We start from the raw sequence: 23,973 nt of genomic DNA, 5'->3' as shown, positions 1-23,973 counted from the left end.
CCCTGCAATGGGGGAGGCACTGGGTCGGGTACCGAACTGGAATCCTGGTGATAAACGGTGTTGACAGCCTGCAAGGGTGGGCACCTGTGCCAGGCCCCTTTTTTGAGCATTGACAAACAGCCTCGCACCTGTAGAGTGCTGGTGTGCATGGGCACTCATTCATATGTCTAGTTTTGCCCCATGTCTAACGTGGCTTTCCCACCGGCATGTATTAAGATTCTGAGTCCCAACCGTGGGCAGAATGAGTTGCTGTGCCCCCAGATGAATCCTGGGAGGAAGGAAGAACTCAAGGGATCCCTTTGCACATGTCTCCCCCACCTTCATCACCTCCAGCCCCATCACATCACTCCTAACCCTACCTCTAGTGGTTTCCAGGCTCAGCCTGCAGCTTCTTTGTGGGATGGCCACTGGGCAATCTCCTCCTAGGAGGAAATGGAAACTCCAAGAGGGCTTGGACTCACTAGCAGGCAGGAGCAGTGGAAGATGTAGGTACCCCAGCCCATGCCAACCCCTGCACCCAAATTGGCTGGTGACACTGGGTGGGGAAAGGGTGCCTCTGGGTCCTCCCTGGTGCAGGGTGTGGTTTATGACATCCCCAGCACAGCCTGAGGAGCAAAAGGGAGAGCATGAGGGGCTGCCGGGAGCTCTACCAACTGCCCGGCCAGGCGGCTGCAAAGATGGCTTGGGTCTAAGTTGATTCACCCAGCGGCAGAAATGCCAGATGTAGCACTGCATTTGCCCTGAGGCTGCCCCCCCGCCCCCCGGATACCTTCTGGGAGAAAGTCAGGTCACATGCTTCCAGCTAGCTCAAGGAAGGGTTGGTAGGGGAGTGGCCGCCCCCAACCATGAAGGAGCTCGCCCATTCAGGTAAGAAATGTCTTTATTAAGTTGCCATTCATTTGTTTAGTAGCGTCCAACAGATTATATTTTAAGTGAATCAATCTAAATTACACGTCCTCCAAACCCTCTCCTTCCACTAGACTATCCTGGAGACCCTCCCTCTTTGCACTCAGCCCCTGGGGGTGGCAGCAGAGTCAGGGGCCTAGGCCGACCGGTCCGACAGGTGGGGAGGTGTGTGCTCTCCCTGCCATCTGCCCCCCCCGCCAACCAACCTGGGCATGGGGCCAGCGCTGGCTCAAGGCCAATGGGGAGGGAAGGGAAGGGAGAACTCAAATATCTGGAGGCTCCCAAGAACTGGGTCCCTTAATAGGGGTGGAAGCCCCTGACCTGTTAGACCTTAGCACGCAATTAGGGAGTAGAAGAGAAGGAGGAGGAAGACAAGAAGGAGAAAGAAGAGGAAGAGGAGTGGGCTGGGGGGGGGGGGGGGGGCAGTGAGCAGAAAGAGCCTGATTCCAGAAGGATGGAAAGGCACCAGTATTGCGGGGCTCACTCCTGTTCCGCCAGAGGGGGGATATATATGGTGGGCTCCATCCCCCACTTCCCCCACCAACACTTTATTTGGTCAAAATTGGTTCCGTGGCGGGGGGGGGGGGGGGGGGGGGTGTTGGGGGGGATGAGCCCTGCCCCTTGACAGGTGCCAGGAGAAGGACTAAGGGACTTTAGGGCCATGGCCCAGAGAGTGGAAGGTGTTGCAAACCAGGTCTGGGTTTTTTTATTATTTTGTCATCTTTCCCCATCACCTCCCTCTTCTTTCTTCCTGGGCATTTCACAGAACAGTTGCCTGGACACCCCAACCCTCGTCCCCATCCATCCTCTGTGCCCGTCTGCCCCGTAACCTTGGATCCTGCCTGGACAGCAGGGGCTGAGAGGTCAGATCAGGGTACCTCCCCTACCCCACAACCTCCACCTGGGCCCTGCTGGTGACAACAGCTACACTGGGCACCAGAGGGTGAGCCAGGCACCAAGGTGGGAAGAGCTGGACTGGCATAGGACTCTGGGTGCCTGGGTGGGCACTACGCGGCAGGGGGAGGAGCCACGATGGGTCCACAGGGAGGAGGGGCACAAAGTCTGAGAGCCAGGATCTCCTTCCCAATCCCCTGGCCCTTCCCCTGGGGCTGAGGCTGAGCCCCCAGGAAGCACCAAAGCCACCCCTCTCCCCTGGTGGGAGGAGGTGGGGGAGGGAGGGGGGAAGGGGGTGTGTGACAAAGGAGGGCAGGAAGGGGGGCTGCTCCAGCTGTCTGTCACCCTCCCCCTACTGGCCGGTGGTGTAGGGCCAGTTGAAGGTGCTGCCTGAGAGCAGCATGTCCCGGATCAGGGTTTCAATGGGCGTCTTGCCCACCAGCCTCATGAAGAAGAGCTGGGAGATGAGGGAGGCGGGCACGGCCCGCAGAGCGGGCAGCCGCAGCAGCAGCCGGCCAAAGCGCTGGGGCTGAGAGGGGTACTGGGCCCGCACGTACTCCGTCAGCGCCACCTGTGCCTTCTCCTGCAGGCTCTCCACGTGGGCTGGGTCCGACAGGCCGCAGGCGTCTGGGGAGAGACGGGGAGATGGGTCAGGAGGGAGACGCAGAGCTGGGGCTGTTAGGGACCCTGAAGCAGAGGAGGAGATTAAGGTGGTGCAGTGGGTTGGAGGGGGGGGTCAGGCAGCATGAGCTCTGGGCAGCTGGAGGGGGCAGGGGGGAGACCAGCAGGACCTTTGGGAAAGAGAAGGCTGCAGCAGCTCCGAGGTTAGTCGGACCTGTGGAAGAGGAAATGAGGTTGTGGGGGAGGGGGCGGGGGACGCGAGGCGGGGGTGTCACAGAGCCCCAGGGGCCGGGGGAAACCGGACTGAATAAATGCATCAAGTGATTATACTGGATACCGTTCTATTACAGTCAAATTTGTTGTGATACGTTTTAATAGTCCAGGCTCCATTGGCTCCGGGTCGGGCTCTCTTAGCCTTCACCCCTTCTTCTCCTTCCGTCTTGCCCTCCCTGCCCCTCGGGAATCTCCCCAAGTGCTCGGGCCTAGCTGCACTTCCCTTTCCCCTCAGCCGCCGTCGTCAGCAGCAGCAGCAGCAGCAGCAGCAGCAGCAGCAGGGAACGCGATCAGGCTGTGAGGATGGGCCGGAAGGGAGGCGATTTCGACTCCCTGCTCTTGCACGGCCTGACCACCGGAGGGCAGGATGGACACAGAATCGGCTCCTCCAGCTGGTGGAGACAGCATGGAGAGCCAGGGAGGCCTCAACGGGGGCGGGGGGCCCTCAATGCACTAACACTGCCCTCACCCTCCAGGCCCCACTCAGGTAAGGCAGCAGGGTCCGGAGGGGTGTGGGGTGTCCAGAATTCCTTGCTTCTGGTCCTGGCTCCATCATGGGATGTTCTAGGACCCAGGGGCTGGTCAGGCCTCCTTGGACTCCATCTTCCCCACCACACACATACACACTCACACACATACACACCAGGTCTGGGTCCATTAGAGTGCAAGCCCCTCCAGGGCAAGGACCGTGTCTTTTACTTCTACTGTGTAGCAGAGCTGACTGAATGCCCACTGGGCAGAGTGCACTGTGCCAAGCACTTGGAAAGGTATGCCAGAAGCATGAGACACGTTCCCTGCCCACAAGGAGCTTACAGTCTAACTTCATTGAAAGCATTCCAGCTCCCAGTCTTGTGCTCCCCATACAGCAGACCTCGGTAAACGCTCGTTGGTGATGACGCCGGGGCCAAGGAGCTTGGTTTGGGGGACGGGGCGGCCTAGGAGAGGAGGGCAAGTGGTGGGTAGGGTGCAGACCAGGCCAGCTGCTCCAGGTTGGCCTTGTCCTGGGCAGGTGCAGTCCAGAGGACCCCGGGGAGACTGGGTCAGCCCCTGGGCCGACAGGGTTCAGACCAACCGGCTGGGGTCAGGCCTCAAGGGGCCTGCCCTCAAGGTGGTCCCGGCCTCCCAGGGTCCGGCCCCCCTCCGCTCGCTCCCGGGCCCCCCAGTCCAGCCTGCCTCTGGGCGGGCCTCGTGGGACTGGGGGAGCCCTGCGAAGGGGAGCTCAGGAGGGAGAGGGGCTTGGGGGGGATCAGGGGTCAGCCCCCACCTGGCGTGAAGAGGGCAATGGCCTTGAGGCAGCTGTACTCTGCCGAATCCACCTGGAGCCGACTGAGCTTCTCCACTTGGTCCTGGAAGACACGGATCTGGTCCATGAAGGAGACGACACGGTCAGCGGACATGGGGGAGGCGTGGAAGCCGGCGGCCGCCAGCAGCGGGGCCATATGCAGCGGCAGGGCCGACTGAGCCGCATTGAGGACAAAGAGCTCGCTCCAGCTGAGCCGCAGCAGGGACACCTGGTCGGAGACGGGCAACTCGGGGAAGAAGGGGATGTTGCGGGCCCACTCCACGGTGCTGAAGAGCAGACGGGCAGCCAGCTCACAGATGTTGTCGATGCCCATGACGCTGCCCTGCTGGGCATACTGGGATCCATAGCGGGCCGCTGGATAGGGCTCGGCCCGCAGCAGCTGGGAGATGAGCTCGGACACGGGCTGACCGTTGAAGTACTCGCCACTGGGCAGGGCCGTGGGGCTGGTGCTGGAGTGGCTGTGGGGGATCCGGCCCCGCTGCACGGCTGGGGAGGGGGAGGCAGTGGGAGACGGGGGGGGGGGGGGGGGGGGGGGGAGAGAGAGAGAGAGAGATATGGGGTCGAGGGGGAGAGATGAAGGGAGGGAGGCCGGCCAAGGCAGGGAGATGGGATGTGGAGGGAGAGAGACGGGAGAGATGTAAATAGAGAAACAGAAGCAGGGAGACAGGGTGGAAGGGAAGAGATGGGAGAGGAAGAGACAGAGATAGAAAGTCAGGAGGAGCCAAAAGCACAAGCCAAAAGGCAGAGCAAGAAGGGGCAGAAGGGGAGGAAAAGGGAGAGTTATTAGACTCTGGGTCAATTACCTAGGGATACTGGGGGGGTCCCCTCTCCCAGACCTCCCCCAGAAGGAGCACAAAATTGGGGACTGCTGGAGATCCAGAGCTGGAACCCTCAAAGAGCTGGCCAGAGCCACGACCTTTCCTAGCCAGCCCCTCCCAGTGCTCCCTATACCCTATTGGAACCCCCCTTCCCTTGTCTTCTGTCTTCTTCCTCCTCGGCCAAGGCAGGAAGCCTCCAGGCGGATTCATTATCCAGAAGAAGCAACACACAAACAGGTAAGAGATGTCCAGCTCCCAGGCTCTGCCCTACCCCCTCTAGGGTGGGGAGGTGCGGCAACGGGATAGGGGGCAACTATATCCAGGGTGCCCCCCTTCCTGGGCTGGGGTGAACCCCCAAGGGCAGAGGAGGAAATTGGCACTCTGTGTCAGGGTCCTGGGAAGGAGGGGGCGTAGAAAAACACAGGCGCACACAGCTTTGGAGTGGAGCCCGGCCAGCCTGGAGTCTGGTGCCTGCTCGGGCTTGGTTTCCCTCCCCTCCCTCAGCCCCCTTCACCTCCGCCTGGAGCCAACTCCCTCCGCATCAGAGCAGCTGTGGCACGGTGACCTTGGGTGGCAACGGGGCCCAGGTGCCAGCCAGGGTGTACTCTCCCTAGTGATGGGCACGCAACCTCGTGCCCAGACCACCCCACATCTGGTGAATAGCAGCCATCCCTTGGGGAACAGAGGGTGAAAGTGGCACTGGGGCCTCACCTGGGAATTGGGAAGCTGATCTGATGGTGTTGTAGGTACCCCAGAGCTTGGCACAACGCTTGGTACAGAGTAAATGCTTCATAAAGACCCCAATGATTATTATTTCTTGCCTTCTCTAAGCCTCAGCCTCTTGCCCTGGAATTGATCAGACAGAATCCCTGCCCTACATGGGGGGCTCTGTAAATAAGGCACCCCATTCCCCTGCCCTGAACTCCTGGACACATGGGACCCGCAGATAGCATGAAACACAAACACACGCATGTGCGCACGCACACACACACAGTCTCTCTCCCCCCACCCCATTAGGCTCTGGGGCCCATCTACCCCCACCCCAACCCCTCACCAGGTGCCAGTCATGGCTGATGCCTCAGAAGGACTGAAGGGGTGGAGAAGGGTCTGGGTTGTTCCCTATCCCCCCAACCCCCCACACATCCAGGGACATAGCCAGGAGGCCTTGTTTGTGGCGCCCAGGGCCAGAGGGAGAGGACTGGCAATTACCCATCCTCCCCCACCCACCCGGGAGGCAGGGAGAAGAAAGGAAGAAAGAAAACCCGGGTTTTGGAATCAGAGAGCTGAGGGACCTCATAGGGGGCAGGGAGTCTGGAGGGAGCAGGGGTCGCTGAAGTCGAGAGAGAAAGCTTCAGAGTGGCATCTGGGTAAGAGAAAGGTGCCGGACTGGGAGGTTCTGGGGGTGAAGGGCCAAAGGAAGAGAAGAGAAGCCAGGGTAGAAAGAGGGGAAAACCAGAGGGGTTTTTCAGGACACTGAGTCACCGACACTGGGCGGGCACCATCTGGGCACGGCAAAGGCAATCACCCCTTCTTTCCTTTCACTTTCCCATCCCAAGACCCTGGCATCCTGAGAAATGGCAGGGTGGGGGGCCAGCATGGGGGTCCCAGCCTGTGCCAAAGTGCCAGCTGTCCACTGCCTCTTCTTGGGGCCACAAAGCTCGTGCCACATGAAGGTATGAAGGTGGTGCCTAAGCCCATCTGGAGCAGGAGTTGGGGGGAGCTGTAGCTACTGTAGCCGCTGTAGCCGGTGCTGCGTTGGGGTAGGAGAAGTTGATGATGGGTCTGGGGACCCTGACCCCAGCCAGGAGGATGGGGGGGCGGTGGGGGAAGGGTTGTGGGGGATTCCACCCACTCCCAGCTGGGAGACAGTTTTAGGAACTGATTTGCATGTTTGAGTCAATCGTGGCGCCTTGGTGATTGGGCTAAGTTTATCTCCTGGTTCCATCTCTGACCTTTCAGTCAACATGTAGGTCACCCAGCCCGGATAGAAGCCCAGGTGTGTCACATGATACCAGCCAATCGACCACAGGGTTGTATTTCCCCCAACACACACATACACACACACATACGAGCACACACGCCACCTGTTTGACCGGTAGGGCAACCCTTGGGGGTTGGGGGGAGGGCTGAATTCTCCCCTTTTCTTGGTATAATGTCATATCTGGAAGGGGTTGAGATCCGGCAGAAGTGCGTGTTGTTGTTAGTGTTTGATGCTGGTTTGCCCCCACACACACCCACTTCCCAGGGAATGGTGAGAGAGGAGGGGAGGGGGCTAGGCAGCAGGACTCCAGCCTTCTTCTCCCTCACTCCCCCACCTGCCACAATGCTGGGGGTTGAAGCAGAATGGTGTTGAGACTCTCGGCTCAATGTGGGGACCCACATCCACTGGGAATACTGATCCTGATTCCTGAGTGCTATGCCAACCTGTCTTGTCTCCCACACTTGCCTCTTCTGCCTCTGAGCCACTGTACACACTGCTCCTGCCACCTGGAACACCCTCACCCCTTAATCCCTCCTCCTCACCCCTCCAAAAGAAGGAAGGGCCCACCTCCAAGAAGCCCTCCCAGAAGGGCCCCACCTGGCTCTGGTCACGCCCTTTAGGGCATACTTTTAGCTCTGAAAATGAAGTCCCTTTGTTTCTGTCATGGCAGTTCCTCCAATTCCTCAATAATGTTTCACGTTTCTGTCTCTTGAGTCCCTGTCTTGTCACTCCCATCAGACTATGGCCATCCCGAGGGCAAAGCCTGTATCTGGTTCTTCTGGTCTCTCCCCACAGCCCTGGATACAGGCTCTGCTCATGGCAGGTGCGCCAGACTTGGGAAGGTGGGAGCAGGTAAGGCCACCAAGACCCCCTGACTTCTTGGAGGGCTTAAACACTACACTACTTAAACACCCAAATTATGTGCAACTGGGGAGAGGGGTGGGGCTAAGATTTCCTAGTCAGAGGGAACACAGAACTTTGGTTCCTTGCCCCTCGGTTTCAGAGGCTCCCACTGGCCGTTTCCTGTGAGGGGACTGAGCCTGGCCTGTGGAGAGCTGGCAGTGTTGCCAGGTTGGGGGCGGGGGGTGACAAGCCCAGGGGATCCTTGTTGGGGGAATCCCCAATGTGACCCATTTTCTCCAAGCCCAAGCCTTTCTCTGCCTGGATTCTTTCCACCCTCCAGCTGCTCCCAGGTGACCTTGGAAGGACAGAGAGGCCTAGAGAGTCACTTGGCAAATGGTCCGCAGGGTCAGGAATAAGGAGCCCTTGGGACTAGTCCTAGGGCAGCTGGCCCTGGGTGCTGCCAACAGCCATCCACCCACTCACCCAGTGCCAGCCCTGATTTGTGCCAGGTAAGACCCCTAGAGTGTAGGGTTTTTTTTGTCATTTTTAAATCTGAGGGCTTCTGAGAGGGTGGGGGTCAGAGAACTAGCCAGACAGGTAACTGGAGGGAGGAGGCACAAGGGTGTTGGCTGGCTTGGCATGTGTGCGTGCGTGTGTGTGTTGGGGGCATGCTGGGGGGAAGGAAGTAGGAAAGGAGATGGTGAAAGATTTGGAGAAGAGTAAGAGGGAGAGGGATATGGAGTCCTGGGGAAACCGCAGGGGACTCTGAGCACCGAGAACTCCCTGTGAAGAAGGGGCAGAAGCCCCAAACCCTGCACATGGGCTGGAAGGGAGGGAGGAAATGAAACCAAACCAAGCAGGACGATTCCTTGGGGAAGGGGAGAAGGTGATTTTAATATTTAAAAAGGACCTTACAGACACACACTATTTATTGCCTTAGTGCCGAGGTTCCGGGTGGGGAGCGTTCAGGGATTTCGTGACCCAAAAAAAAAAAAATCCAAATGGAATCTTCTCCTGCAGCCAGAGCGGGGCCGGCAGGAGGAAGGGCTCAATCACCTTTCTGCAAGGGACTGGCTAAGCTGGACTGCCAAGGCCCCACAAGGTGGAGTGGACAAGATGGAGTTGGGGAACTGAGGGCAGAGAACTGAAATCCGTAGACAAAATTTGAAGGCCCCAAGTTTGGCCTTTGGGGTCAATCTCCCCTCACTCAGCCTTTGGCCCATGTCAAGGACAGGTTTGACTGTCTTTTCCGGGTCCCTGCCCTCCTGGGGTACTTGAACAGAGTCTCAGTCAAATGGCAACAAGGAGGGAGAAGATGGAGCAGAAGTGGGGGTTAGGAGGGAGGAAGGAGGAGCAGCAGCAGCAGCAAAGAGCCTGTGCAACCCATAGACTGGATCTTCCCAAGTCAACCTTGCTTCCCAGACAGACCCAAGACATGGGGCAGGTGGGTTCCAGCCTGGTTTCCTGGGGAAAAAAATGGGATGGTAGGATTTGAAAACTACTAAAGAGGCAGGAAAACTCAGTCTCCTACTCACCTTGAACTACTCATCCATCGGGGCCCTGCCCCAAGAGGGCAACTAAAGGAAAGTAGGAATGAGAGGAGCTGAGAGCTCCAAACCCAGGTCTACTCCAATGCTGAGGTCACTTGACCGCTCTACCACCCCTCCAACCCTTTTAATGGTATTTGTTAAGTGCTTAATATGTGCCAGGCACTATATTGAGCCCTTGGGGAGATACAAGATAAATGGATTGGACACAGTCCCTGTCCCAGACAGGGCTCACAGTCTTCATTCTATTTTACAGATGAGGTAATTACAAGGATGGTATTTGTTAAGTGCTTTCTATGTGCAAAGCACTGTTCTAAGCGCTGGGGGGATACAAGGTGATCAGGTTGTCCCACGTGGGACTCACAATCTTAATCCCCATTTTATAGATGAGGGAACTGAGGCACAGAGAAGTTAAGTGACTTGCCCAAAGTCACACAGCTGACAATTGGCGGAGGTAATTGAGGCACAGAGAAGTTAAGTGACTTGCAGGAGGTCATGCAGCAGACGAGGTGGGGCCGAGATTAGAACCCAGGTCCTGATTTCCAGGCCTGTGCTCTATCCACTGGGCCATGTTGCTTCTCAGTTCACCCCTTGTCATGTCCTCCCTCTGGCTTGCAACTCTCTCCCCCTTCACATTCGACAGACCACCACTCTCACCACCTCGAAGCCTTATTAAATCACATCTCCTCCAAGAGACCTTCCCTGCCTAAGCCTTCATTTCCCCTACCTGCCCTCTCTTCCGCGTCACCTATGCACATGGATCTGCAGCCTTTAAGCACTTGACATTCCCCCCCACAGCGCTTGTATACATATCTGTAACTTATTTATTTATATCAATGTCTGTCTCCCACTCTAAACTGTAAGCTCCTTGTAGGCAGGGAACATGTCTACCAGCCCTGTTGCATTGTCCTCTACCAAGCACTTAGTACAGTGCTCTGCACACAGAAAGCATGCCCTCGTGGAGAGCACAGGCCTGGGAGTCAGAAGGACCTGGGTTTTAATCCCAGCTCTGCCACATGTCTGCTGTGTCACCTTGGACAGGTCATTTCACTTCTCATTGCCTCATTAGAATGGGGATTAAGACTGTGAGCCCTATGTGGGACAAGGACTGTGTCCAACCTGATTGACTTGTATCTATCCCAGTGCTCAGAACAGCGCTTGGCACTTAGTAAGTGCTTAACAAATACCATAATTAATTAATTATTAGCAAGCACTCAATAAATACCATCCATTGATTGAAGGACTGGGCCTTTTACTTCCTTGGTGGCTCCAAGGGGCCGGAAGAATGGTAGATTCTGCAGAGGGCCAGGAACCCTCCTCTCCCCCTTCTCTCTGCCTTGCTGGCCAGCCAGACAGAGGACCACCACTCCTGCCCTGAGCGCCCCCCACCAGTCTTTCTCCAATGGCCAGAGGCCCTCGCTAGCCAGGGGCAAGGGACCAGGCGAAGTGACCTCAAGGTCCCTTGGAGCCCGAGGATTCAGAGACTTCCTAGACCCACCAGGGCTGAGGGATCTCAAGTTCTCTCCAACTGCTGCTTTTCTAGCACGTAGCGTGCGGCCTCTAAAAATAAACTCTCCCAGCGGCGAGAGAAAAACGAGGGCAGCAAGAACGTGGATGCTCAGATGAGTTCTTGGCATGTGTCTCTGTATCGATCTGGCCATCGGCCCTCAACTCAGCAGCCCCTCCCTCTTCCCCTACTGCTCGCGGATGCAACCAGGAGTCGACTGCACGGAGACAGGTGGTCATCTGCTTACTGGTCTGGGTCCAGCCCGGGGCCTCCCTGGGGGTCCACACCCAGCGGCAACAGCCTCTGGAGGGCTGTGCTGACCCTAGAAGACCCTAAGTCTGTTCTGGTTAGGGTTGGCCTGACCCAGTGGACACTTGGATATTCCCACGTGGTCTCAGGGAGTGGCAGCACCTCGGCCCTGCCCCCTAGTGATGTCACCAATCCCTGAAATTCCAACCCCCGGAAGCTCCACCCAGTGGACTGGCATCTTGAGAATTTCTCTGGATACTGGGTCCTGAACTCAGGAATTTAGTTCAGGCTGAGGCCCCTTCCCGGGGCCAACTGGAAGGGTCCAGGATGCATCCTGGAATCCCTGCACAATCCGGGCCTGACCTTCACCAAGAGGCCTTGGGTAGAGTGCTGCTTTCCCAGGATGCATTTGGATCACCCTTCACTCCCTCTGCAGACTTGCCTCCTACGTGCCTCCCACCCCATTCCCAGGCCCCACCAAGAGATCCCAGAAACCCACTCTCCCCTGCTGAAATCTCAGTCCATTTCCACGGTCTTAGCTCTGGGGACAGGATAAAGGGGTGAGCGCCCTGAAGAAAACCTCTGGGGGCACAGAACGAGTTAAGAGCCCAGAGGTGCAATAAAGAGGGTCAGTAAGGACTGCGATATCAGAGGAGCCTGCAGAGTGAGTTCTGCTTGGCTCTTACATTGTCTGTCTGTCTCTGTCTCCCGCTCTAGACTGTAAGCTTGTTGTGGGTGGGGAATGTGTCTGTTGTACTCTCCCAAGCACTTAGTACAGTGCTCTACACACAGTAAGCGCTCAATCAATACGACTGGCTGACTAACTGAGAGCCGCATGAGGGACAGGGACTGTCTCTAATTCCTCTGCTGTGTATTCTCTCCTACTGCTTAGTACAGCACTCTGCAAGCAGCTAGCGCTTAATATACACTAATACTGCTACTACTACTTCTCATCATCAGCCTCTAAGGTTTCCTCCTCCAGTAGAAGTCTGAGTTGGTGAAGTTTTTTCTTTGGAAACTTTTCAAGGTCTCTGTTCTGCCTGGGTTCAGGCAGCTCCCCTCCACGTGCTGGTGCTTTGGGTCACGATGACCAGGGCTTGGAGCCCAGCTTGGCTTGAGGGAACCAGTGGAGGGACTGGGGGTAAGTGCACAGGGCTGGGAGCAAAGAAACCCAGATTCTGATCTCGCCACCCCCTACAGCTGGCAGGGGACCCCGTTCAGCCCCACTGTCTCCTCTGTCATGCTGTCCTCAGTTTCCCTTCCCTTGGAGGGGATCCTTACCCTCCCTCTCCTTCTACACCCCACCCTTGGTGGGAGGGGGAACCGCTCCTATTGTATTTGCCAGTGGAGTAGTAGCCATAGCAATAGAGCCGCACCCAAGCTGCAAAATCCAAATTGTCCCTCCTAGCACCTGCTCTGGACCTTGCCTGCCCGGCCCCTCCCCACCGGCCTTGCTTTTTGGTCCACTTGATTTAAGCTCCCTAAAGGAAAGGGACGGAAAGAGGGTAGGATGAGGAATTCATGGTCTGGGGGGAAGGGGATCTGCAAGGGACATTCCTTATGAGAAGCAACATAGCCCAGTGGAAAGAGCCCAGGCCTGGGAGTCAAAGGACATGAGTTCTAATTCTGACTCTGCCATTTGCCTGCTGTGTGACCTTGGGTGAGTCACTTTGCTTCTCTGTGCCTCAGTTTCCTCATCTGTAGAAAGGGTGTTCACAACCTGTCCTCCCTCCTATTTAGACCTTGAGCCCCGTGTGGGACAGAGACTGTGTCTGACCTGATTAGCTAGTACCTACCCCAGCACTTAGTATAGTGCTCGGCACACTGTACACACTTAACAAATACGATATTGATGATGATGATGATGATCATGGTGAATAATAATAATAATATTAATATGCAGGTCAATACCTGGCCTAACTTATGTTGCTACTTGGATCTGCAGTTGAACCATAGGCAACTGGGTGTTTCAACCTGTTTGGTGAGGCTGTGTGACCTTGGGCAAAGGGCTTAACCTCTCTGGGCCTTGGTATTGCCACCTGTAAAATAAGCAGAAAAACTCCGGGGTCCCTGGCACTGTATGGAAATGGTCCTGTACTGTTGTGAGAGCAAATGCCCTAACAGATCTTCCGGGTGCCTTGGAAGGACAAGTGCAATGAAGAAACCCAAGCTCTGTATTATTGGGGTCATTATTTAGGTCAAAAAAAAAAATTTGACCAAGACCCTACTGGCAGCTTGTAGCCACCCTCCCTCAACACACACACACACACACTCTCTCTCTCTCTCTCTCTCCCTCTCTCTCTCTTCCTCATTCTCATTCTCTCCCTCTTTCCTAACTCAGAAGTCTTCCCTAGATTTCCTTGAGGGCTAGATCCAAGCCCCTGCCACAGTCAGGAAGGTCATGCTTGTATTTGCCTATCATTTAAATAGGCCTCCAAAGACTGGATGGAAAACTCTCCAAATTAAACTTGGATTCTTCCTCCCTAGAAGGCCATTGGCTCTTGACTGTTCTCTCACTGACCAAGTCAATGATCCAAGTTCCCCGTCTACAGAGCCACTGGCCGAGAGGAAGGAAGGGGGCCCAGAAAGTCAAAGCAGGATGGAATTGGGGAGGGTGGCTCCTCCTTGGACCTGCCCCAGGAACCTTTCCATAAAGAGCCAGAGGCCAGGTCACTGGAATGGCTCCATGTGCATTTCAGCCAATGCATGTGCCACTTCCCCTGACTGAAATGCCCTCACTTCCTCTTTGTCAAACAACGCCCTTCCCCTCTTTCAAGGCACACTGACAAGGCTGCCTCCTCCAAGTAGCCCCCCTGGATCACTCCAGCTCCCCACCAGCACTTTATGCTTGACTCTATAAGTTACACAGATTGGTTCTGAGCCCTGGGCTCCCAAGGATCAATGGCCTCCATAACACTTGTGCTTGATGCCCTCAAGTGTCCCCACCTGAGAAGTGGACGTATTCTAGAGGCAATGTTGCTAGGGTGGCATGCTGGGACCCCTGAAGCAAGAAAGGACCCAACCGGGACAGGGAGGGCAACCACGTGGCTACTTCCATTTAGGTGGCCTTCCAAGCTGGCTCATGGCTCATGCCTGCCATAGAGACTGGCAGCAAAAACGACAGATCAGAAGTCTGAATTACTGGGTTCAATTCCTGGCTTAGCCACTGGTACTCTGGGTAACTTCAAGTAGGTCACCTTCCCTCTCTGGGCCTCACTCTCCTCATTTGACCAGGGGAAGAGCATCCCCTGGCCCTCCCAACTTTCCAGGGAGAAAGGAGATAATAATAATAATGTGGTATTTGTTAAGCACTTACTATGTGCCAAGCAGTGTACTAAGAATTGGGGTAGATACAAGATAATCAGGTCCCACATGGAGCTCACAGAGTAAGTAGGCAGGAGGACAGGTATTGAATCCCCCATTTTATAGATGAGGGAACTGAGGCTCAGAGAAGTGAAGTAACTTGCCCAAGGTCACACAGCAGACACGTGGCAGAGTTAGAATTAGAACCCTTGTCCTCTGACTCCCAGGCTCGGGCTCTTTCCACTAGGTCAAACTGCTTCTCAACGTGAGGGCCCTGGAGGGCAGAGACTGAAGAAATCCGAAGTAGGACTATTAACATCACCATCAACTTCATTCATTTACCTTCCTTCCTCATGCCCACACGGAAGCACTTCTTCAGCCGGCAGTACTGGCACTGATTCCGGTGATGCTGGTCAATCTGGCAATCCCGGTTGGACCTGAGGTGGGTCACAAACACACAGTCAGGTTATGGGGGAGGGGACATGCACCTTTCAAAACCCCTAACATCTCCTGCAAAGCAACCCAGATCACACACCCTGAGGTAATGGGGCCTGCAGTGGGGGGAGCTTCATTTGAAAGAGTAGCCTAGTCTGGCTGGTATCTCAGCCGGAGGCCACCATTACAATCTGCTCAGTGATCCATCTAGTCACCATTCGTGATCACCAATCTGCACAATCGCTACCAACTCCCTCCTGCCAAACTACAGAGCCCTAGATTGTACACTCCTGGAGGACAGGGAAAGATGAGTCCTCCCAGGGTTCAGTATCTCTGCTCAGAGCAGGAGCCACAGGGAACTCAGCAAACATTACCCAATGTGGATGTCATGAGTCTGTCTCCCCTACCCTCCCGACCACCACGCACGCTGACTGGGGGGCGTTTGTGGGGCCCTGATGTGCTGAGGATCCCCTGGGCGTGTTGGGCAGCATGATCCGGAGAAATGAGACACAGTGGCTTGGTTCCATCCACCTGGCTGCAGGAAGAAGGCATGGAAGAGGGGTTCCCCCTCAAGATCTCCCTCCAGTGGGTACTGCCCAATATCACATAGGGCTGGATGTGGTGCTGAAAGCTCACCCCCTCCCTTGCTTCACCCCCCCCCCCAAAAGACTGACCCACACTTCACACACCAGAGGGAGGTAAATCCACAGTAAATGGGAGTGCCCATGGTGGGTGGACTATCAGGAGTGAAGGCTCCCAACCAAAGAACCACCTAGGGCACCCTGCGAGGTGGACAGGCCCAACAGAAATCGTGAAAAGTGGCTGGCGGACATGGAGGGCAGAGACCTCTGCAGCTACCGAGGCAACCGCCCGTCCAGCTCTGCCGTGCTGTGGTTGCTTGGGCCATCAGTGGGTCCTGCGTGTAAGACATCTTTGTGTGCCCTTTGCCGTGTGCCACACTTCTGCCTGCCAACTTGCTTGCTGCACCCCGGGCCCTCGCAGGAACACGACTGGCAAGGACGGGAGAGAGCGCATGCAGCAATCAATTCTGGCACCAGGTTCTCGGTCCCGCAGCGGTTGTGACTGGGCCAAACCTCACTTGTCTTCATCCCAGGGAGTTGGGGGGTTGGGTGGGGATGAGGAGAAGGCAGCACATCCAGCTTCAGTGCCTCCTGCCAGTCCACACCGAGTCACTAAAGCCAGATGGCAGTGGGGAGGAGGTTGGGGGGCATATCCTGGATCTTTGCCCCTTCAAGAGTGCCCACTTCCACAGCCCCCTGGGAGGATCCCAGCCATGAAGGGAGCAGCATCAGGTGAAGCTCCTCTAGAAGGCTCTCAGAGGACGGGAAGCAGATCCCCGGCCCTTCCCAGGAAGCCGACTGCTTGCTCAAGAGCCTACTCCCGTGGCAGTCAGTGACCGGATTTTCCTCCCCGCCCCCTCCTCCCACTAATTGCTTGGCTTTTCCGGGAGCCAAAGCGCGTGTCCGAGAAGGAGAAGAAAAGAGGGTGAGAGAGGAGGGAAAAAAGAGAAAAGAAAACTGGCTCGGGGGCCATCCCTTTGTCCTGAGCTGCCTCTGAGGACCTCGGCTCTGGCTGCGGATGGCTTGATGGATTCTCAGTTGTTGGAGGGAGGAGGACTAGGGTCAGAGGAAGGAGGGCTTTGCCCTTTGAGAAGAACAATCGAGGCCATCTAGCTGGGCACAGGCAAAGGTACATAGGGTTTGGGGAGTTTCCTGAGGGAAGGGATATTCCACAGTTTGGCACTCCTCTCTCCAACGAGGACTTCAGTTCTTATTCAAGCCAGGCTCAACCCACGATCCAGTCCCGCCCAAACCCACTGCCCACCCCCAACCCCAACATCCCAGCCCAAGCAGGACAAGCCTGAGATACAAAACTCACAAAAAACCTAAGTCACAGACCAGAGGCCTGTTGACCCACCCTCTCCCAGGCAGCCCCAGCCCAGTCCCCTCCTCTGCCTGCTACATCGCGCCCCCCCCCCCCCCCCCCGCCCCAACAAACTGCTTTCTCCTTTCCGAAGTTAAAAGTCCGAAGTTGGCTGGAAACAAAGCCTGCATTTTCCATTCTCCTTTGTGTGGGATGTTGAAGACAACGGGGACACTCAGATGTCTGACACGACTTGGCTTTATAAGGGGTGGGTCCTGTCGGTTTCAACCAAAGCACTTATTCCTTTAGATTAAACAAAGGACGGGTTTCGAGTTTGGCTCAGAAGGGGAATGGAGATAATCAATTCTGTACTTTAAAATTTCTTGAGGTCTGAAGGATCCCTGCACCCCCCCACAAACCAACCCCTCCAACCTGACAGGCCTCTGATGTAAACAAAAAGTGGCGGGCACTCTGAAACAGAGATAAGCGCCTCCTGAAACTTCAAGAGTTGCATTCCATCTGATGGGGGGGTGGGGGAGGGAGGGTTAAGGGAGGAAAACCTCCAGGGTGGATGTAAACAGGGAGGAGGAGAAACCGAGACCCCTGGGGGGTTCCCGGCACAGTGGGAAGCCAGGAAAATCCAATGTGGACAAAGGGACCTGGTTGGGGATGACTGGGAGTGGAGGAGACTTTCAGGACTGGGGACCAATTCCACTTTTGTCAGTCAGCCTGGTTGCCCTATGAGAAAGCTTCTATAAAGGTCTCAGGTGCTCTATTTCTTTTTTAAAGTCCTGATAAAAATGGCCCCAGTGTCCAAGGGGGATCAATCAAACTAATACCCAGCCATAAATTGTAACGTGGTGGCAGCCATACCCACAACCTTTGGCCCCCTCACTCATGTGGATGAGCTTTTTCTGCTAGGTGAGAAAAGAATACTCATTATTTCTACTTTGTTTCCTATGATTTGCTCCTGCAAGGGAAAGGGTGGGCTGGTATCCATTTCCCTCTCCTCCCCCCACTCCCAAAAAGAAATGGTGGGGGGGAAACAAAGTGATTGGCTGGTGTTTTTGTTTGCAAGGCTGAAATAAAGATAGGAGGAGCTCTGCAGGGGGGAAATGGAGTGTAATGGAGGTGATTTCAACTCCTAGAAGAAAACGCCTTAGAGTCCCCAGGCCTGGCGCTGCTGCCAGTTTCCTTCTGCACTAAGCCAAGCTCTGTCCTTGGAGAAAAAGTAGTTTGGGGCCTCCCTGGAGCCAAGATCAAGGTCTTTCCACTTGACCCAAAGGCAAGGGAGGACATCAGGTACCACTAAACATTACCTTCAGGGTGGCAGCACCAGGGACCCACTAAATGGGGGAACCAGGGAGTGCTTTCCCCTGCCCGCCCAGCTTGTCCCCGGATGTTTAAAAACAACAAAACCCCCCAAAACAACAACTCTTAAATTTTAGGGGCAGAAGAACCTAAATCTTGGATAAGCAGCTGGTAGATTCTACCCTAGTCCCAGTTCTGCCCCTGGTGTACTGTGTGACCTGGGGGGAATCACCTACCCTTTCTGGGCTTCCATTTCTCCACCCTCCCTGCCCCTTCCCTGGGAAGGGTTAGGAGGCTCTAGGAAAGAAGATGGTCTCCCCATTGGTGCTTACTGCTTTACATTCACAAAAGGATTAGGGTTTCTCGGGAGCGGGAACAGGACAGAGTCTCTGGTACGTTCTGTTGAGTGCCATCCTGAGGGGCTGGCAGTGGAGACACTGAAACTGATGACCGTGATGGTGGTAAAGCCTCCAGATGTTAAACCAGATGTTCAACTAGGCCACTTTGGGGACTGGGAGCTTTCTCATTGGGCCAAACAGCCGAAGTGAGGTCATGCTCATGTCTGCAATGGCCCCAAAGCGGGAGGAGGGGGGTCAAAGGCACCGGGATCATTGGGGGTAGGGGTGCTGACGTGGATCTCCAAAATAGTAATTTCTCCACTCCCCACTCAGCCCAAGCAGCTTTTGCCTCAATATCAGGCAGCAGGCAAGAGGGGAGGGGGTCAGGGAGGGGGAGAGTTTCCTCTCGAAATCTCCCAAGTTTCCATTTCCATCAAATTCGGTTTGAAACAAACAAAAGTTCAGATCTTTCCGAGCCAGTCCCAACGCCTCCATCTGGCAGCTGCGGATGGGCTCGGCAAACGTTAAGGATGGAGTGTGCGTGTAGGGCGCTCGTTACATAATTAAGACTCCTAATTGCGGAGCACGAGCGCTGAGATGATCCTGCCGCCGCTTCAAATCCTGAGGAAATTTGGGTTTGATGCTGTTTATGCTGAGCCTGACGGCTGCTTTCACAAAACAGGTGGCAAAGATAATTAGGCTCTTTAAAAGCAAAAAAAGAGAGCGAACTCTTGAAGGGGTGGGGAGGGGGGAGGGGAAGAAAATTAGCTAATTCCCTCCAATAGATCAAGAAAAATGGGAACCAGGCAGACTGGGGGTGTGGCAGGTGAGGGCCTGGGGTGGGGGACGGACACCACGACGACACACATCAGAGAAAGCAGTAGCAGGCACCAGGGGCAAGGAAAAAAGCAAGATCCCTGCCAGATACCTTCTTCTCCCCTCCCCACTGCCTCAGTCGCATGCAGCCCAACAGTCTTGAAACTGAGCTGTCTGCAGAAGGGGGAGTTTGAAGCCAGTGTCCCAGTGGCCCAGGCTCGATTCTGTGAACTTCAGGATCAATCCCACCTCATGGCCTCATTGTGATCTGGTGATACACGAGACATTCCTCAATCTGGAGAGCAGTAAGGGGCAGGCAGGAGGGAACGGAGAAAGCTTTCAATGAAGAGTGTGCCCTCTGGTTTTGAAGCACTCTGGGTTTTGAGCTATATAGGGAAAGCACACACAGTCTATCTCTGATCTCACCTCTCACATCTTTAGAGCAACCCAGAATGTGCTTCCTTAACTCCAACCGCATCACCACCCGCAGCTCGACCCCGGGGTGGGGGTTATGACTCAGCACTTCAAGGAGGGGAAGGATAAAGGATGGCCAATAGAGGTGGTAGGCTGGTGGAGCAGAGGTGTGTGGAGCGAGGCAGGGAAGAAGAAAAACAGCCCCTTGTAGTCAGACTGAAACCCCAAATGGAGAATCTTGGCTCACTGGGTTGATAGCGGGCAGTGCCCTCCACCACAAGAAGGGAGGAAGAGGGCTTTCCTGCCTGTGAACGAATGTCCTCTCGGGCATAGGTGCCTACCTCGAAGCAAAGAGCAGGGCAACAGACTGGCTGCTGCTGTAGCCAGCTCCAACCAGCTCAGGTGATGCTCTCCAAATGTCCTTATATGTTGCCGACTTATACTTCCCAAGCGCTTAGTACAGTGCTCTGCACACAGTAAGTGCTCAATAAATAGGATTGAATGAATGTCTTTACCTGGAACGGGCACCGCAGCAGGGCTGATGAGCCCAGAGTGGCTCAGCCACTATATCCCACTCAAAGCTTTAGGGCGAAAGAGTTCGCTGGGGCCAGAGAACTTTCTAAGCTGGGATCTGGTGGCCCCGGCCCCCGTGGTTCTCACTCTGCCTTGCCAGTATTCCCACTAAAGGGCAAACCAGGGTTCTCACTGGGGGGAGGCATGTTGGGGAGATGCAATTCCCACTGGGGGTGTTCTGACCCCTTCAGTCCCATCCTGGAAAGGGCGTAAGGTAGAGTAGGCAGGACCTAATAAGAGCCAGGAATTGGCACCTGAAGCAGGAGCTCTTCTATAATGCCAGGTACCTGGAGGGTATCTCAGGTCTCAAGACCTCTTTAGCCTGGGGCCTCTCTGTCCAAATGCCTCCAGCCTGCCCCTCCTCTGCTCTCCCTGCTCTCCCCCCACCTCTGTGCAAACCTGAAATAAAGCACATGCGGGGACACACACACACACACCCCACCCCCCACCCCCACCACCCCGGGGTTGGGAAAATGAGCCCCCTTCCAAATAAGTAACCTGAAAAGTGGGATTTAAGCAAGTTTAAAGCTTCTGGGGTTTAGCCCTCTGGTTGCTAGAGCCACCCCATCTAAAAGTTCTCAAAGTCAGTTGTGGAGGTTTAAAGAGACAAAAGGTCCTGTAGGACCATCTCTGTCCTGGGCTGAGTTTAGGTAGCAGACATGGGCATGAATTAAATTCAGAAGCTAGAAGAGATACCCTCCCGCCAGCTATTTTAATCTATGCTTTGCCTGATACTTAGTGTGTCATCAACACTCATCCCACTAGATTGTAAGCTTTTTGAGGACAAGGATCTTGTTTTCTACCTCTGTTCTATGTTCCCAAGCACTTGGAACACTGCTGTTTATACAGTAGGTGTTCAGTAAAAACTAGATTTGATTTAATCAATAATCACTATTAAAGACCTTCTGCCCCCCCACCCTTCACCCCACCCTACAACCTCCCTTGACAAGAGTCCCTTCTCTTGGTTAAAATTATTCTTTTTCCAGGACTCGGCCTCTCCCCCAAGCACTCCCTCGAGGAAAGGGGGTGAGAGTCAACCCCCTAAAGGCAAGTTAGATAAATTAGGTGGGATAGGGGAGCCAAAAAAATGGAAGGAAAGAGAGGAGAAAGAGCTGGGGTAGAGAGGAGGATGGATGGGTGCAGAGCGGGAAGGCGATTAGGGGAGGGGCAAAGGGCTGCGGGTCAAGGGAAGACTGGAGGAAAGGTCAAGAGTGAGGAGGGGTCAGAGGACAAAATAGGAAGGAGGGGGTTGGAAGGACAAAAGGGGAGTAGGTCAAGGTAGAGTATGACAAAGAGGAGAGGGGTAAAGGTGAGGGGAGAGTTCATTTCATGCAAGGGGAACCCTTCCCTGGACGCCCGGTCCTCGCCCCCCACCCCCCACCTACCTGCAGGTGTAACTGAGATTGCGACGGATGCTGCGTTTGAAGAAGCTCTTGCAGCCTTCGCAGGTGAAAACCCCGTAGTGTTTGCCGCTGGACTTGTCCCCGCACACCACGCAGTCCACCTGGATGCCGGGCTTGTCCTCCTCGCCGTGCTCCGGGTCGCTCCCGCCGCCTTGGGGCGAGGCCGAGTCCTCCTCCGACGTGCGGGGGTAACCCCCCTTCTCGACCCCGTTCGTGTCCCCGTTGGGGTCGCCCCAGCCGCCGGTCACCATGGCCATGCTCCCCCCCCGAAGGGGGCGGAGGGGGCGCCCTAGGTTCAACGCTCCTCTCTCCCGAGAGGAACTGGAAGGCGAGGAAGGTCCGCGCCCCCAAAGTTCATTAAGACTCCTCCCCAGAAGCAGCTGCAATTGAGCGGGGGGGCGGGGGGCGCAGGGTGCCTCGGGCTGCCGGGGTCAACGTTAAAAATAAAACCGGGAGAAGCCGATAGTACCCACCTCCCAGGCGGAGGGGGGGCTCCTCTCTTCTGTTTCCCCTTCTCCCTCTCCCTCCCCGGCCGCACTCAAAAAGAAAAAAAAAGAGGGTTTTGCAACAACTTTCTGCAGTCCGCGCGAGGCCAATACTAGAGAACTGGTCGGACGAGTTCCAGGCTGGGGTTCCCGCTGGGGGGAAAGAGCAGGGCGAGAAGCAAAACTTTCCCACGCGCCTGGCACCGGGAAAGGTGGGAAGGAGAGGGAAGGGTGGGGGCGGAGGGGGGGGCGTGCAGATTGCAAGGTAGGCCGGCTGCCTCTCTGCAGAGCCCAAGGGAGAGTCGGGATGCAGGCTAATAGCGTGTGCCACCGGCCCCGGGGGCTCGCGCCTCCCGCCTGGCTCGCGCCGCCCTTCTCAGTGGCCCCAGTGACAGCCCGGCCCGGTCCGGGCCCATTGCGCAGGGGACCGTCTCGAGGAGCATACCCCGAAAAGGGGCGCGGAAGGGGCAAGCAGTCACAAGAGGGTAAGAAGGGGAAGCTTCGAGGAGGGAGCCTCTCCGGATTGGAGGGGTCACTTTCGAAATGTCCCGATCTCGTCCCCTGCAAAGTCCAAAGCTGCTAGCCTGTGCAGTGCATTGACCCTAGAAGCGAGGTGCGGGAAGGGGTGGATTCAAAGGGCAACCAGATGCCCCGGACAGCAAAGCCGTGGGGGAAGGCCCGGGCCGCGGTCCCTCGGCCACTGGAGCCCGAGAGCCACAGAGTCCTCGGCTTCCTCCTAGCAGCTCGGGTGCAGCTCCGCCCCCGCCCCCCGCTCCCCTCGGCTTCTTCCTCCTTCTCTTCTTCCTCCCTTGCTGCTGGGCTCCTCTCCTGCTCTCTCCCCGCCCGCTGCTGCTGCTGCTCGCTGGTGCTCCGCTCCCTCCTTCCTCTCTCTCTCCTTCTTTCCCGGGTCTTCAAATAACTACTACTCTCCCTGCTGCTGTTGCCGCTGTTGCTTCTGGAGAAACTTGGAGATTTGTCATCCGTGCCTCTGTTGCCTCCTCCTCATCCTCCTCCTCCTTCTGCTGCTGCCGCTGCTGGAACCAAGCAAGGGGGAAAGTTTGGGCGGAACTTGAGGCGGTGCAAGTTGCCAGCCGGCGGCAGCAGCGATTCGCCCCCTCTCCTCCTTCTCCACCTCCTCCTCCTTGCACTGTAAGGGAGGGGCAGCAGAGAGAGAGAGAGAGAGAGAGACCGGAGCTGGGGGCCGGCTGCCTGGGTCCAGCCCCCACCCTGGCTCTGCCCCCGCCCTCTGCAGCGCGCTCAAAGGCTTGGGAGGGGTGGGGGTGGATGAGAAACAGGGCCGCTGTTACTGCTGCTGCTGCGGGGTCAGGGCCGCCCCTTGCTGCCCCCGCTGGCCGTGTCGGTTTGCACGCTGCGGGCTCTGTAGCTCCTCTTGATGCTGCTCCTGCTGCAGCCCCGGCTGCTCCTGGCTCTTGCGCTGCGGCCGGTTTGACACACAACGTTCCATTCGGGAGGGAGGGAGGGAGAGGAATGGGGGGGGGAGCGGTTGCCCCGGCGACGGCTGCCCTTATAAGGACATGGGTGTCAGAGAGCGCGCGCTGGGCCCGGGCACGGTGGCGAGGGGAGGGGAAGGAGAGGGGAGGGGGGAGAAGAGGGAGGAGGGAGGGAGGAATGTGCCTGCTCAGGCCTGACCCTCCCCCCAGGGCGCGAGCCGCGGAAAACCTTAACCCCTTTGCTGCTGCTTTGCAGCCCCAAAGCGTTGTTGCTTCCCCCCCCCCCACCCCCAACCCCGCTTCCCCGACCTTCCTAGGCTCCCCATTCCCCCAGCGCTCCACTGCCCCTTGGGCTGCTGCTGCCACCTGGGCACCCGCTGAGCATCTGCCTCTGCTGTCTCCCGAACTGGGAGAAGGGGTGGGGACGAAAAAGTCACATGGTGGGTGAATCGTGAGGAAAGGGGCACGGCACCTCCCCCACCACACACCCCCCCACACACACACACTCACACCCCCACACCCCACCACCACCCCCGCCCTTACCGGCCGTGTAAAGCTTTAAACGGGACCGGGTTGGCTCGCGAAGATGGTGCTTGAGATGGAAAGACATCTCCAGCA

At 56.3% G+C, this 23,973-nt stretch overlaps 1 protein-coding gene across 1 annotated transcript; it reads right to left on the bottom strand.

Annotated features, from left to right (window-relative positions):
• Nucleotides 1-862: 862 nt before the first annotated feature.
• NR2F6 (nuclear receptor subfamily 2 group F member 6) lies at nt 863-22,703 on the bottom strand. Its single transcript, XM_038771894.1, has 4 exons — nt 21,402-22,703; nt 14,588-14,682; nt 3,959-4,483; nt 863-2,427 (listed from the first exon to the last, which is right to left on the bottom strand). The coding sequence occupies exons 1-4, from the start codon at nt 21,674-21,676 to the stop codon at nt 2,153-2,155; spliced, it is 1,170 nt and encodes a 389-aa protein (XP_038627822.1). The 5' UTR covers nt 21,677-22,703; the 3' UTR covers nt 863-2,152.
• Nucleotides 22,704-23,973: the final 1,270 nt, after the last annotated feature.

The sequence above is a fragment of the Tachyglossus aculeatus genome, chromosome X1 (assembly GCF_015852505.1).
Source record: "Tachyglossus aculeatus isolate mTacAcu1 chromosome X1, mTacAcu1.pri, whole genome shotgun sequence".
Taxonomy (NCBI): Eukaryota; Metazoa; Chordata; class Mammalia; order Monotremata; family Tachyglossidae; genus Tachyglossus; species Tachyglossus aculeatus.
Note: the sequence above shows the minus strand (reverse complement) of the source record. Positions and strands in the feature narration are given on the sequence as shown.

Coding starts and splice junctions, on each gene's coding strand:
- NR2F6 (XM_038771894.1), bottom strand. CDS start 21,676: ATGGCCATGGTGACCGGCGGCTGGGGCGACCCCAACGGGGACACGAAC. Junction 4,484..14,587: donor TGTGGGCATGAGGAAGGAAG/GTAAATGAATGA, acceptor CCCCCTCCCCAG/CCGTGCAGCGGGGCCGGATC. Junction 2,428..3,958: donor CATTGCCCTCTTCACGCCAG/GTGGGGGCTGAC, acceptor GTCTCTCCCCAG/ACGCCTGCGGCCTGTCGGAC.